Consider the following 15,534-nt stretch of genomic DNA (forward strand, 5'->3'; position numbering starts at 1 on the left):
AAGCCTGAGAAGGAGTCCTCTGCCAAATGGCAAAACCTGAGGAGCTGATCCTTGATCTTGGACTTGATGAGCTTCAGGCCAAAACCAGCTCCCCCTGTGGTGCCAAGGCCAGATTTGCCCCTGTTTGGGTCCCAACCATTTGGCCACTGCCTCGTGCTCAGTTTGAGTGGACTCTGGGACTCACTGGAAGTAAGGAAGAGGCAAGGAGAAATTTTGGCTCATCCCAGCTTCAATAAGGACATGCTGGAGTTAACCATGGCCATAATGCTGTGGGGTCAGACATCACATCTTAGTGTGGACCAGTCCTCCTGGGGTGGCCCGGCCCTTCGTGCTAGTCCTGGAGCTCAGGCAGCGCATGTGTCCTTGCTCTGTCCCTTCATGGCTTGTGTTTCTTCAGATCATCACAGATAGTTGCTGACATTCAAACAAAAGAGCTCTGCAGTTATATAAATGAAAGCAGGCTTTAACGGTTGTTATACTTCCTTGTTGACAGGGTCGAAAATGTCTTTAAATCGGATACTACCATTTTTACAACAATTGGTGATTTATTCATCCCACTGAAAGAAGGGGATGAAGGCATCTGGAATAACGAGAGCTATTTGTCTGAAGAATGCATCATCCGCATGCTTTCGTACAGCCTCAATCCCACGAGCCCTTCTGTACAAAGCGGAAGGTCGTTTCAGGATATATCTTCTCATAAAAGTGTAGGAGAAGTGAGTGTGTTAACAAGTGCGAGCCAGAGCCTTTAATCCAGCCAAGCTGTGCTCAGTGCTGATTGGGAGGGGAGCAGCTTCCAGTCGAGGTCTGCTCTGTTGGCTGCAGTGTGATCTTCAGCCCATCCGATTGCTCCCCAGCCTCAGCATCATCTTCCCGGGGGCAGATGGAGGTGAACTCAATGCCAAATGGCAGCTCTGAAGAGCCAAGTTGACTCTCCCCAATAACCCGATGGAGAGTGAGGCAACCCCTTCCTGACCACCCAGCTGTCTGGTTTTTGGGACACCTTGGTCGTGGGAGCAGGGTGAGATGGACCAAGCCTTAAGACTTCACCCAGAGGAGCTCTGGGGCAGGGGGAACAAAAATCAGAAAAAATGGACAAGGCTGGGAAAGAAACCCCTTTCTGCGCACACCCGAAAGCCTTTGCTGGAGCTCATGGCTCTCCGGTAGAGGCTAGGTAAATGTTGACAAGTGGAAGGTACCACTTGAGCAGAAGAATGGAGGGATGGGTCGTTAGCAGCTTTTCACAATTAACAGAGGCATCAGTGAGGCCAAATGACACTCTTGTTGGTCAATGATTTATTGACGTGTTTAGAAACAACCATATGCTGACAAGTGTCTTTTCCCTTGCATCCTTGAAGCAAAAGACCCTCTCTCCTCTGCCATTCAGCTCTCACCCTACATGTGTTGGAGGAGGCTTAAGAGCTCTCCTAAGCACACCTATAAACTGACAGTGTTACCATCTTAAACCAATTCAATTCCCTTCCCTGCGATAAAGGACGCCAGTTCAGGGAAGATAACATCTCACAGTGATGGCTCCCAAAGCTGCAATTTAACACAAATCTAACCGCTCTATTATGCAGCACAGCCAATTCGTTAAGAAAGGACAAGCGAGCATGTCTATTAGCTCTATCATCATAATCAAATATTGGCACAAGGAACAGCTCGGCGGTGCAAAGTCTAGCGAAACCCCCCATGAAACAATTATGTGCCCTTCAGAAAAACAACATACCAACCAGTTTAGGTGAACCGGTGAGTGAGTTGCCCCATTTTTCTCCTTTTAAGATGTCCAGCCCTTTGTGGAGGGAGCAAAACACCATCAACCTTAAGTTGTGTCCAGTGAAGCCTCAAAGAGACCTTGTCCTTGGGGCTCCTGCTCCACAGATCCTGGGGCTGAGAGGGCAGCTGGGAAAGCTGGGCTCCATCTCCAGCGCTCCTTGCTCCCAAAGGTGCTTCTGCTCAGGCATTTGGGATCACAGGGTGAAGGGATCTGGAGCAGGTCCTATATCTGACCGCTCAGAGAGGGGAAAGCCAGATGCTGAGAGAAGAACCTGGAGAAGGAGCTTGGGCAGAGGCAGGAGGAGCACTTGCTTTTGGCAGAGCCAGCACTGCTGCAGCGAAGTCTCTGGCTTGTCTCCACATGAAGATAAGGCAGGATGGCTTGTATCCCAGGACGTCTCCTGCTCCAGGACCTGAGGCTGCAGGGGTTGTGGAGGGAAGGTTTGATCTTGCTGCACACAGAGGATCAGCATGAAGGCTCTGAACCAAACCATCCTCCGTGTCTCCATGGTGGCTGTGTCGCTTCATGGCTCCCAGTTGGTCACAACTGGGGAAGACCGTGGGCCCAAAGTTTGATTGTGCTCATCAGCCCCTGCCTTGCACATTTAATTGCACCTGCGATCTCTGTTCCATGCCCTGCAAAGGAGGGGGAGAGGCTGGAGCTGGTGGCAGCCCACTTGTCCACCCTGGAAACCCACCAGCATGAAGCAAGAGCATCTACTGCAGCCTCTCCAGAGGGATGTCCACTCCTCCACCATCCCCACAACCCTGTCCTAAGCCTCTGCCCCAGGACAGCTTGCAGCTTGCAGACGTCTAACGGAGACAGAAAAAACTTCTAATGAACACACATGGCCATGTACATGCTTGAGGAAAGGCTTTAAGAAATCTTCTTAGAAAAACCTGGCTCTAAATTTTTCTGGCTATAGTTCTTACCCTTCTGGCTCCATTTTACTCTGTCTTTCACCTTTGTGTCTTTGTGGTATGGCCACCCCCTCTCGCTGCAACCCAGCAGTGCTTGTGCCTCTGCGTGGGGACAGTCAGGGAAGTTCAGCTTGGTTAATCAGAAAATTGAATTTCTTGGTGATGGACCTGCCTGAAATTGCCATTTGACCCAACTCACTTGGCTCCAAATGGCCTTAATATCATTTACCTTGTTTCAACTTGGAAGCTACAGCACAGCAAAACTGAATTTTGGCAACTTCAGAAGTGACATCTCCAGTGCGGAGACCCGTGAGAAATTCTCTTCATGGCCACAGCTTCAAAACTTCAGCCTTTGCCAGTGAAAAATCTCCCTTCTTCCAGGGAAGTAATCTGTGAACATCACAGCCGGGCAGATCTAAGTTCGTTGACAAAAACAAGCCATCTCCCAGCATTTTAGCTAAACCTCAGAGATCGATCTGGCAAGGCTTTTTTGTAAATCCAGGAGGAGAAAGTGTTGGTCTCTGTGTCGCATCCTAGGGCTGGCATCTCCTGCTCCACTCCCCGGTGACGTCTCCTCTGCTCGCACACGCCTGCGGGAGCACGAAGCCACGAAACCCCGGGGATGCTGAGCGCTGGGGGTGCAGGGTGCGACCCAGCGCAGCCTGCAGCCCTCCTGCCTTGGGAATAAATACATACACAGCTTTCCTTGGACTTTGGGTTCTCCCCTTTGTGGGGCGAGTGGGATTTTAGGCGCTGGCTTGGCTGAATGGTGGCAGCTCCTTATTCTTCAAAGCCTTCGGAGACACCAAACCTAAATTCCCCCTAAATCTCCCCAATTTAGTAGGCAGGGAGGGCCAGGTTTTGGGTGGGCAGTCCCTGGCTGCAACTCTAAGGGGAGGTCACATGTGTGAGCGGGGACAAAGCCCGTTGGGGACATGTCAGGGATGCTGGCAGCAGCTCAAAGAAAGACCATAGGGACTAAAGTCACAAACAGAACTGGGTTTTATTACGAAATAACCCTGCCAGTACATTAGGAAGTTCTGTCTGCAAAATACATTTCCTGAGGAAAGTAGATCACAGTATTCGTTTTCACAGAATAACATGTAGCCTGCTATAACTTTCAATGTGACTCTTTATTATTTAAATATTAACAGTATTCCTTCACATAAACAAGTACTCAGTCATCACATAACCGACACACAAACGACAAAATAAATATACAACAAGAGCACAGTTCATTTTTTTTCCCCGACTTAAATATTAAATAAATAATAAATACAGAATTTTCATTTCCTGTTATCAGTGCCTGAAACAATACGAATGAAAAAGAAAAGAAAAACTGAAAAAGTCTCTCTTCCCCCTGGTGCCCCTGCCCCCACAAAAAAACAAACCAAAAAATTATCAAAATGTCTCAGTTATAAAATATCTTTAAAAAAATTCCCATCATTAAAAGAATAAATAACAAAATATATAAAAAATAACTTGGTTGCATCAAAATTACAAGTAGGAGTTGTAGATAGGGGTTTTTTTCTTTTTTTTCTTTTTTTGGAATATCATTTTTTTATGGTCAAAAGTTTTAATTTTTAACTTTTTTTGCTTCTTTTCTCTTCTTTTCTATGGTGCGGTGTCCAGTTTAAAACAAGTATAAAATTAATAAATAAAAAAGTTAAATAAATAGCAAAAAGTTAACATAAGGTGTTGTAAATATAAATTACATACATCTTGCCAAAATTAAATAATTTACAGGATATTTAAACTAACTACTTTTTTTTTCCTCTCTTTCTTCCAGGAAGTGCAATTTCTCTACTTTTAAATACTAACTGAATTGCAGTCACAATCAATTTGGACTCTATTTACAGGTTAAGAACGCTGTGTTTTTAACACCTCAAATTATTCATTTTATTTTTTTCCCTTTCTTTTGTATTTTTGCACTTGGGATGGGTTCTAAAATAAGTGAACTCATGGAGTCTGATCCTGCAAACGCTGAAGGGTATGAGCAAAGCCACCCCTGCCAGCTGCCCTGCTCAACTCGCCAGGGGAACCGACGCGAGGTGAGTCGCTCCTGAGCTGCGAGGCCAGATCCAGTGGCCGCTGCAATCTCTAGGAAGCTTCCTACTCACTTCCCAAATCGTGGATTACGCCCTAAATATCTGCAGGATTGGGCTCAAAACGACACCGCAGTCTTGCCTTGAGTGTGGGTCAGCAAAATCCTCCCCAGCTCTGCCCGCCCCGCCGCCGGGAGGGGTGCGGGATGTGGGATGCGGATGTGCTCCACACTGGGACCCCTCGGGGTGGTTTTGCCCCCCTCTGCTTCCAAAGTGTTTGCAGCAGCGGGACAGTGAGCTCCGGACGGGGTCGGACCCGCGGGGTGACAGCCGGCTCCACGCGCGACGAAGCGGGTGCTGGAGAGCAGCGTCGCGAAGACATTTAGAAGGTTGTTCTTGAAGTGCACAGTGGGCTGTGTGTACCGAGCTGCTTACAAAATGCTTCTTTGGAAGAACACCCAATACCTGGATACTCTCTTTTTTCATTCCCCCCCTTTTTTTTTTGCAGAATGGTGCTCGCGCTGTGGTTTTGCGCAAAATGTCGAACACCAAACCAAAAAAATACCCATTGCCCTGTGGATATCTGTAAGAAATCAACAACTGATTCACGGTAGGTAAGCACTTTGCTGGCCATCAATTAAAATCTCTCTTTTTGTTGTTTTTTTGTTTCTTTTTTTTTTTTTTTTTGTTCATCACAATCTCAAACGTTCTCTGGCATTGATGTATGATCTCTGGACTGGCAGTACTGCGCCGCGGTAAGGATGATCACTATAATGAAAAGAACCAGAACTGTCATCAAACAGACTTCCAAAAAATCATATTCACCGGACCATGACACGTTAAAGAATTCTTCTGTATGAAATATCTGGTATTGGCCTATTCATAATAGCTATTCTCATAGTTAAGACAGACAAAGGAATACTGTAGTTGCAAACTCCAAAAGCTTCCCTGAGAACCTTTTTTCCATTGCGCTTTCCACTGGAGATCCAGAACTGCTCTTCAGATTTCTTTCAGAAAATAAAAATAAGCTACTTTATAATACTTCAGAGTTCCCATGCCCAGTGGATATCTGAACACCTCGGGGTTGGGAGGCCCAGCACAGGTTCAGATTTACAGGTAGCTTGCAGCTCCAGCACTTGTAGCAACATAGAACGTAATTCATGTGTGAGTGGGTGATCTGGACATACGACCATAGACAACATGAGGGTTTAAGCCAGTCATACGCTAGTCTTGGATCAGACAAGACCCTGTTCTTGTAACATTTTAACCCTAGGATCAACTCTGCAAGAGCATGGCAACTCAGGAAAGGTGCCTGCTCTTCACCAGCTACCGAGCCCCACAGCCTGCTGGAGAATTTAACCTTCCATCCTGATCTACCTCGTGGTCCAGGTAGAAAAATCCCACTTTTCTCAAGAAGGTCCAAAGTTAAGTAAACGAGAACATTGAGTTCGATCAGTTCCACGTCTCAGAAATGGCCTCTTGGTTACGTTTTGGTCCTTTTTTTTTCTTTTTTTTTTTTTTTTCATTCATTAAACAAGTTTTCTAACTTGTAAACCTGAATACTTGGAGGGAAAGTTCCATCTTACAGTCTGTCTGTTTGCTCGTCTCCATCCCACGGCACTAAACCTGGATGCCCTTGACGGCTTGCTTGATGCTCTCCAGCAGGTCCTTGTTCTCCGGGTTCTGGTAGCACTCCTGGTTGGTGTACATGTCAGTCAGCGTGTTCACATATGCATCGAAGTTCTGCTCACTGATTGGCTCCTGCAGCCAAAAAAGCCAAATAAAAGTGTTAGTAGTAGAGCAGGAAGAGGCTGAGAAGTCTCTTTGCAATTAATCATCTGTGTATGTACCAACAGCCAAAGGTCTCCAGGTTGGACTCTTTTTTGTGGGTGGTGTTGTACGTTTGGGAATCTCATTGTGCAACCCCTGATCCTGCCAGATCTTAACTGGGTCTTTAATCATATGCGTTGGCCTCATGGAACTGCTAACGGCATCATGTTAAGCATGTGCAGGCAGTTTGGCAGGCTTGAGGCTGAATCAAGCCATGGAAATGAAGGGCTGGAGGATGAGACGACTGCTGAAGCATCACGGAGGCAATCAAAGGCAAAGTTAGGACAGAAGCCCGGTCACCTTGGGCTCGCATCTGCCCATGCCAGCACGCAGCTGCCGTACAGCTTTTGCTTTTGAGGGGCGTCGTGGAAACCTTGCGAATGTCTAACTCGGAGTTAATGGGGAAAAAAGAAAGGGAGAAGGAAGAAAAAGAACGGGAATAAAATGAGCACATGAGTCTCGTGGGCATTATTTAATTGGAGTTGCCTGAAACCTTGAAAAAATATTTGCTGAACAGTTTAGTTGACCTTTATGTGTCAAATACTTCACAGAAAAGCACTCAGTGAGCTGTTTTCTGCCAGTTAGGCAGCTGGGTGAATACTGTCCAAAACTGCTCTGCTGGAGCATGGCTTCTCTCCAACCAGCCTGAATTTAAATACAAAGCCCAATGAAAAGGATTCCCCCCCACCCCCCAAAAAAATGGTGGCAGAAAAAATAAATCAAAAGCGCATTCTTATGATCATGGCGATGGTCTTTATGAGTTGTAAGAGGACAGCTTCCCCAATAACACGAGTGCCCCCTCCCCACACCTGGTTTTGACAACAGTAATTACGTTCCTGGGAACAGAGAGAAGGTAATTAATAGCCTTTTGTGGTTTTACTATTTTAATGCAGTCTTTTCATTTTGCAGTAACTCTATGGTAACATGCTGTGGGCTGTTAGACCTTGTTAAATTAAACAAAATAGACTCTCTTTAAGAATGCTATTCTTTGGCTGCCAGCTATTCAAAACTGAATTGAAACTACCTGCATTATAATAGGAGCTGTAAGATCTTTCTGACGTTGAAATCCAATCCCTCCTGATCTCTGCTTGTGCTGTCTTAGCCTAAAAGGCACTGGGTGCCCTTGATAAAGTTTCCTATTTTGTGAGAATGCTCCCAGATGTAATGAGACAGAACAATAGATACAAAGGGAGATCAGCGGAAAATGACAACAAAAGGGAGATATAAGCTTCAGAGATAAGGCAAAAGTACTGATCTTATAAAGGACACATAGGTGTATATAGAGAAATTCTCCCATTCTTTAATTGTACGTAAGCCTTATCGTGAATTGGCTTTGGCACGGCGCTCTCGATCACACTGGCTGGGGCGAGCACTGTCAAAGTTTCTTACCATGTGCGGAAGGCGGATATTGGCAAGACTTTGGATTAGAGCCTGGCTCAACCCTGAGAGCTCCAGGAACAGGGCTTCGTTTTGCTCCTCTATGATTTTATTTTCCTCCTCAATGTTCTTCAGGTTCTTCTCCATGGTGGAGATCTGCAGAGCAAAGAGCACGGCGGGGTTACCAGCCCTCACGCAGCGGCACCCGCCACCACCTATGCAAGGGGCTTGGCCATGGGTTTGGATACACATCCAAGCACACAGACCTGCGACTGCAGTTTCACCATGGCCGCTTCCATCTCCGAGTTGGACTCGTTCAGCTCACTGATCTCCTTGTTCAGCTGCTTGATCTCTTCATCATTCTCCAGAACTGCAGAAGAGAAGGGCATGGGCAGTCAGCAAAGGCTTGCGGGATAAGCAAAAAATGTTGGGCTTTCTGCTGAGCCCATCCTATCTCGTAGACGCCACCACTCACAAACATCCTCTAAATGGGATGCACATCCCACCTGCTTATTTTTATATATATTTTTTAGCAAGGTTTTTAGCATCAGGGTTCAATGATGCTTTATAGGTCAATATGTAAATACAAAAGCCAACGACAGCAGAGCGGTTGGAGTCCAGGACCTCCAACCACCCTGCAAGGCTGATTGCCCTGAAAACTCAGGTCACTGTGTCTGGTTCTGAGTTGGGGAAGATGCTATTTAAAAAGCTAATGCATATCTTGATTACAAATTATGAGGTTCGTAAAATAAAGCAATATTTCTAGAAGAGTGCAGGTATTTATAGATTCCAAACTCTATCAGTATTCAAGTCAAATGCCCGAACCTTGTCAAATACCACAGAAACCTCAGTAATAGCACTGAAAATGCAAAGTGCCATCGCTAACAAAATTCCAGATCCAGAAATATCTGCAGGATTAAAAGCCCTGAATAGGTGAAAATCGCTGAACAACTGAAAGTGATTTGTAAGAATGCCAGTGAATATTTCCAAAAATTTCTCAATTTCAGCATTAATTCTTTTTGCCTGGAATTTTACTATGGAAACTGCTGCTTTATTGTTTGACCTGCTCCCTCCCAGTGTGTCACTCAGGGAGAGGTGCCGGTTCCACACCACCCCCAACACCCAGGGAACCCAAGAAATGGGTGTTCAAAGCACACAATGTTCTTGCACATCTGTGGCCAGATTTCCGTGTTGAAATCTCCCCAGTCTGCAAAGAAAAAGATGTCCGGGCTCAATACCCTGGCACACCCGCAAAGCAAAAGGAGTGAAAATCCTTACCGTCGCTGGTCTTGAACTTTGTGTTGAGAATTTCATCCCCTGAGAGTTTTCCTTTCTTCCCAGCAAAAGTAGCTCTTGGACACCCTGACAAACTGAAAAGCAAATAAAAAGGAGTTTCATAAACTCTTGGTATTTATAGGTACTTATGTTTCCAACAAGAGTGCGTACCATTTGGTGGAGTTCATGCTGCAAGACAGTTCTTCTAAAAGCTTGTTATGGTACAGAGGAAATTGCTTTATGAATAATACCACAAAACTCCCCATTTATAAAGCGAGAGCAATTTTCTCTGAGCAAAGATTAAAAACCACGTTGTTTCCTAAAAGAGAGGGCATGACAGGTGAGGAAGGTGAGATAAGTCTGGCTGGTTTGGGTGCCAAACTCCTGGTTTGGGTGCCAAAGTCCTGTTCTGGTTAGCTCATGGAAAGACTTTTAATGATTTTGCCCAATCTACATCTCACCATTGCAATATTAAAAAAACTACGCGTTTGCTTCCGTGCAGCAAACTCCAACCTTGGAGCAAGCTGCCTGAGGTCCGCATCAAAAGCACCAGCTATTGAGCCTTGCATGAAAAGCTGAGCGATGCTCAAGCAGCATCTACAGGCAGGCAGGCTGGTCCATGGCAATGTCGTCATGCTCCTGGTGATTTCAACCCTGTGATTTACCTTCTGTGAGTGAGGAAGCTCCCATTGGCATGGCCGGAGCCATCGCAGCCCGGGGTAGGGCAGGTCGGGCCTTCGTTCTTCAACGACTTCCAGGAAAACGAGGAGCCGTTGAGTGATCCTTCCTTCTGCCGGCGAGCTGCGAGAGGGCACCCCGATGCACTCCGGTGAGAGGCATATTTGCCACTGATGTGTCCAAGCCCAACGCAGCCAGGAACCGGACACCTGGGCACAGGGAATCACCGAAAATTAGAGCACAAGAATGAAGAGGGACATAAGGACATAAGGGGTGAGCAGGAACAGGGAAGTCCGGGAAGCAAGCGTTCGCGTTTGGGGATCTCATCCATGCCGTATGGGGTAGATGCTCCATTGATGGAAATGGCAGGTGGGAAATTAAAAGCGACTGCCCCTTCAAAACAGCCAAAGAGAACCAAGGTAAATCCTGCAAGAGAGAAGACTGTGGAGGTCACATCACCCTCACACTTTCAAAAAAAGCAGGTCCCAGTGGTGTCCCAAACCACGTGTTTGGTGCCTTATTGAGGGCAAAGATGGCAGGTTGGTCTGCCTCATATGGGATCCCAAGACTGACATGCTCGTACCAAACCATCGCCCGTTTGCAGCCAGCCATGCCTGGTATTACTGCCAAGAAACTCAGGGTCATCAACTTTATTACCCTAAACTAGCACGGTCAACGCAATCTAGGAGCACTGTCTGTGCCCATGGGGACGCTACCCTTCTCTGTGAATGCGTCCCTGGCCCAGGAGCCGGTCAGGCTGCAGTCTGTGCACTGAGAAGCTACAAACCTGCTCCTGCAAGGAGGGTGTCCAAGATGTTTCTGAGCCCGTACCCCATCAAGCAGGACAAATAAACTCCAGGGCACCGCTCAGCCTGCAGCCATGGCATGGCCTCGCTTGCCTCCTCCTCCTCTTGGTTTCATATCCTGAGGCTACTGAGAGATCAACCCGTGCTCAGAATGGGATAAAAGTGGGAATTGCCATCCCACCATGTGCTTCGGCCAAAGTTTATGGCCAGTTAAGGCAGGCGGGAGCTGTGAGGAGTGTCATGGAAGCTGAAAATTGACAAGGGGATGCGTGCCTCTGAAAGGCATCCATCTCCTCTCCACTCGCAGCCTCCCCGCCGAATGGCACGAGCACGAAATTCAGCCCTTCGGCAAAGCCCGGTGTGTCTATAAAGGTTTCTGCTGCGGTCTGCATTTGTTTAAAGATGCTAGTCAATTATAAATACAGTTAAAAGTTTATTACTCAAGGGAGGTTACTCTAAAAAAGGGGAGGTGGAAATAGGTAAGAAATGGCAAAAATCACCCCGTGTCCTCGGTTTGAAAGCAATTAGGGACTTCAGGTTCCCCCAGCAAAATATCCGCTGAGCTGCTCCCAAAAGTCGCGAGCTGCGTTTCACCACAGAAATGATTACCCTGATTGTTTATATTTCGTGCAAAAGGGAGATGACAGCAGAAGGGGGGAGCTGCACACCCAGCCTTTTCCCAAGATAATTTGAAAAATGCTGATCTCGATTTTAATCAGCTGCAAATGCAGCACAATTCACTTATAATATCCCTGCCAGCAGGATCCTCAGTAAATTCATAACATCATTGCTTTTATATGATCATGAGCAAATTACTGAATCCTCAGGAGGAAAAGGAGAGGAAAAAAAAAAAGAGCAAGAGAGAAAGAGACAAACCCCAGCATTTAGTATGCAGCCGTTACAGCCCAACCACTACATATTTTACGCTGTTAATTTAACTTTCATTACACTTTCATTGTTAAAAAATAAACCAGAGCCTTATTGTACAAAACAGCTGGCTTGGAATTTTTTTTTTTTTTTAAATTATTATTATTTAACAGAAGCACCAGTAGCGTTTGATCAATTAGGCAGCCGTGGATGCTTCCCTTTTATGCCAGGGCTGGGCTGAAGGTTGAGGTGATCTGTTCAATCACATCTATAGCAAATTACTTGAAGGATAAACAGCAAAAAACAACAGGGACCAAATGACTTTCCCCTTGGTGGCCATGTGCAAAACTCGGCCGGGTTCCAAGTGGTGCTCGGTGCAGGCAGAGGATGGATTTAGAGCCAAAGCTCCTTAACGCAAACCCGCGCCGGGTGCACCTTGCTGCGGGAGGCAGGACATGAGCTTTCCGAGGGCTGGGGAAAGGCGGCAGCGGAGGGATTGTTGCACCGTGTTGATCTGCACATCTCCGAGGAGCTTCTGCTCCTCCTGGGCGTACTGGAGGAGCAGAGGTTGCTGCCCCTGCAGTGGGGCGTTGGGGAATGCCTTCACGTCCTCCTGCCACAGAGCCCCTCGCAGCCCACCCGGCACTGCCTGCACCCACACCAGCGGCCCCGCTGCCGACGGAGCCGCAAGAGCCACAGAGAACCTCCGAGACCAGGCCAGGGCTGGATGGCATCAGCTTTGTAGGAGTCAGAAAATCCCAGCTCTGGTGATGCTCCAACCCCGTTTCTTGCCACTTCAGCCTCCCAACATTTGCACCTTTAGGGTGGAATAGGAGAGACCCAGCCGCTGGTGAGGATGCCGGTGGGGACCGTCATTCTGCTGGGGATGCCCTGACAGCTCGTCCCGCATTCCTGTACAAGCACCAGCGGCACCGTAACAGAACAGCCGTATAAAAGCCCCTTCCTCCTTGCACTGGGAAGCAACCTCTTTGCAGAGAAACCGCCCTGGGGGAACTGCTTGGCACATCTCTGACCAGTCAGACCCCAAATGGGGCAGGCACGGATCGGCGAAGCCGCGGCTTCCCCAGCCCTGCAGGGCATATCTCCCTGGGGAAAGTGTGGAGAGGGGCGACCTCCCAGCCCGGGGTCTCCAGCTGCTGTAAAAGGAGCGGGACGGTGCTTACCACTGGTCCTTTCCTTCACTGTGTCACTGGTTAATGGCACAGCATTACAACGCCACCAGCAATTTGCTGTATTTGAGCCAAAAAAGGACTTTTTCCCCCAGATTGAGTAGGTTGCTTAATTTTTAATAAACTCTTCTAACTCCTGCTAATTATCACATGGCTCATTTAACTGGGAGGCTTTCCTTCCTGTAGACTGAGGAGTAGGAACAGAGCAGATGGCTCAAATATCATCTCGTTCTTAAAGGTCCTTCCCCCGGCTGGCGCATCCCGGTTTCCCGCAGTCGCCGCGGGGCTCTTCCGCACCCACCGGTTTCCGCTCCGGCTCAGCCTCTGCTCCAGGGCAAAACCCGGGTCAGCGGAGGTATTCACCTCTGCTCTTCTGCAAGGGCAAGACATGCCCTAGGGCTAAAATGAGGAAAAAAAGATTCATTTGGGGACAGTCAACTGAGCCAACAGGGTTTGGCCAGAAATGACAGCGCTTGTGCGCATCCGGAAAGTCTTGGAGGGGGTTGCGAAGTTTTCCCCTGTTTCTTTTTAACCCCCTCCGCCAGCACTTGCTCCAGAAAGCCTGGAGATGCTCCACATTAACAAAAAGTAGGATGCTCGAGTCAGTGCTGGCCCCAGCCCTGCTGTAAAGGTTTTGATGTCCTGTAGCTACGTGAGGGGTCGAGACATGGACTCTGAACCTCGCGTCAGGCCCTGGATGCCAAGCCCGTGATGCTCAAGCTTGCTAAAAGTCAGGACAAAAGGATTTCACAGCGAATGAAAGCTCCTGAGGTGGACTAAGGGATTTAAAATCTCTGTTCCCAGTAGGAATAAATCCCCTGGAATGTTTTGAAAAATTCAGCCCGAGGCAGCAAAGAAAGGCTTTTTCTGTTCACTTTCAATATTCAGCCGTGGCAAAGACTCTACAAAATGCGTCTTACTGGGGGTTACCAGATCCTGACCCAGCTCAGTGCTGGATAGTTTCCATTTCTACTGTGTTCTGTGAGTTAAGCAAGCCCTCCGGCACCCCTTGCCTGCCCATTGCTGCCCAAAAACCCGGGATGTTTCTCTTGACTGTGGGTTTTTACCCTCCATTTCAACACTAGTGATTTTTCCAGGCTTTATAGAAAGCACAGGTGAGAGAGGAACTGTTCGTGTCCTACCAGCCTACCTTACACATCCACAAAAACAAGTAAGAAAAAATACACCGTTGCCTCCCCCGGTGCCCAATTTTCCAATCAAATTTCAAAACCGCAACACCATTTTTGGAATGAGGGAAAAATTCCCCAAAAAACAGTGGAAGAGCTTTGGCAGCACCTGCTCTGTTCGGGCAGACGATGCTCCGAGCAGCGCGAACGAGGGGGGATGCGGGATGGATGCTGCTCCCCCACATAAATCTGCACGAGGCAAAGGGGATCGAGTGAACGGCTCCGCTCAGGACTTACTTCATCAGCTCTGGGTCTTCTTTATCATCCTTTGTCGGGGTGATCTTGATCCCACTTTTCTTGGCACGAGGGCAGCCTGACAGACTGTGGTTAAAAAGAGAAGAAAGGCCTGTCTCACTGGCAGAATCACTGCATTTGCTATTCCCCTGCTTCAGTCATCTTTCCCTTGAATTTGGCACAGTGTTTTTGATCTCCCTCGTTTTGCAGCTTCACATCACGAGGAGAAGTCAGGAGGAAGAAAAAAAAATAATAAAAAATTGAGGGAGATGGACAGTAATTAATGGTGTCTAGATAAGAAGGTATCTGCTAACAGCCTGCGATGTTTAATGGAATTGTTGAAACAGAAAGCTCAGATCTCTGCTATTAATGCTCTAAAGTGATAATAGAAGTCATAAATAGGTAGCATTATTAACAGGAACATTGCATCAGCTAAAATATGACCCTTTGTCTTTTATTCTGTTGAAGGGAGCTTCTAATCAGATGCTGGAAACATCAAAAAAAAAAAAAAGAGAAGTCAGATTAAAGAGATGAAAATAGGCTTTGGTTGTCAGTAACATTAATGTTTTATTCAGAACTTTACAACTCTGCCCACTGCAGGGGAAAAAAACAAAAAACAAAAAACAAAAAACAGAGAGAAGCTACAGAGAAAATAATTTAAGGGAGATCTTACCTTCTATGCGATGCATAATTTCCTGTTATGTGACCAGAGCCATCACAACCAGGAGTAGGGCACCTGCGGAGGAAAGGGAGGCTCGGATTAGCCTGGGGATGCGAGCGGGGGATCGACGCTTTGCGACGGCTCATTTCAAAGAGAAATGTAGGAGCTGTCAACACAGAAGCAGGTTTTTCTTCCTGCCCCTTCTGCCTCTGTAAGAACAAGGTGTGGTCTGTAATATCCACAGCACCAAAGTCGATGCATCGCTGCATGATGTAGGCATTGGAGAGGAACATTGGTGGGAAGAGATGAGGATGTTGGGACAGTGGTGGGGGGCAGCTCTCCAGTAAAGGGATGCGGGTCCCACCCTCACAAAGAGGACAGCTCAGGAGATGATAATGAGCCAAGAAAAGACCTCCAGGACAGTGTCGGTCTTCTGAGGAAGACGTAAGGAGGCAGCAGGTACCATCCAGGGCCGTTGGGCTGGATGCAAGCATAGACAAGAAACCAGAAAAATAGCCTACAGCTCTGGACAACTTGGCCATCAAGCTTTCTCCTCTGGGGCCACTAAGACCAACACTAAGAGCAAGCCCAACAGAAGGTCTCAGCTCAGTTCTGGGTGATTTGGAAGGCGCTAATCTCACTGAGGGCAAACAGACACCCTACCGCAAGAGGCTCCTCAGAGTCCAAAAC

At 47.3% G+C, this 15,534-nt stretch overlaps 1 protein-coding gene across 7 annotated transcripts in view; it reads right to left on the minus strand.

Moving 5' to 3' along the window:
- Nucleotides 1–3,720: 3,720 nt before the first annotated feature.
- Nucleotides 3,721–15,534, minus strand: part of MYT1 (myelin transcription factor 1) — a 69,597-nt gene continuing 57,783 nt past the window's right edge. For all 7 annotated transcript variants that reach the window (XM_075438808.1, XM_075438807.1, XM_075438806.1 and 4 more), the window contains 7 exons: nucleotides 14,857–14,919; nucleotides 14,187–14,270; nucleotides 9,887–10,108; nucleotides 9,225–9,316; nucleotides 8,213–8,316; nucleotides 7,959–8,102; nucleotides 3,721–6,500 (listed from right to left, as the gene is read on the minus strand). In XM_075438808.1, coding sequence (XP_075294923.1) covers nucleotides 6,360–6,500; nucleotides 7,959–8,102; nucleotides 8,213–8,316; nucleotides 9,225–9,316; nucleotides 9,887–10,108; nucleotides 14,187–14,270; nucleotides 14,857–14,919 — 850 coding nt within the window. In that variant the 3' untranslated portion in view covers nucleotides 3,721–6,359. The remainder of the gene's footprint in view (nucleotides 6,501–7,958; nucleotides 8,103–8,212; nucleotides 8,317–9,224; nucleotides 9,317–9,886; nucleotides 10,109–14,186; nucleotides 14,271–14,856; nucleotides 14,920–15,534) is intronic.

This window comes from Opisthocomus hoazin, chromosome 18, assembly GCF_030867145.1.
Source record: "Opisthocomus hoazin isolate bOpiHoa1 chromosome 18, bOpiHoa1.hap1, whole genome shotgun sequence".
NCBI classification, from domain to species: Eukaryota; Metazoa; Chordata; class Aves; order Opisthocomiformes; family Opisthocomidae; genus Opisthocomus; species Opisthocomus hoazin.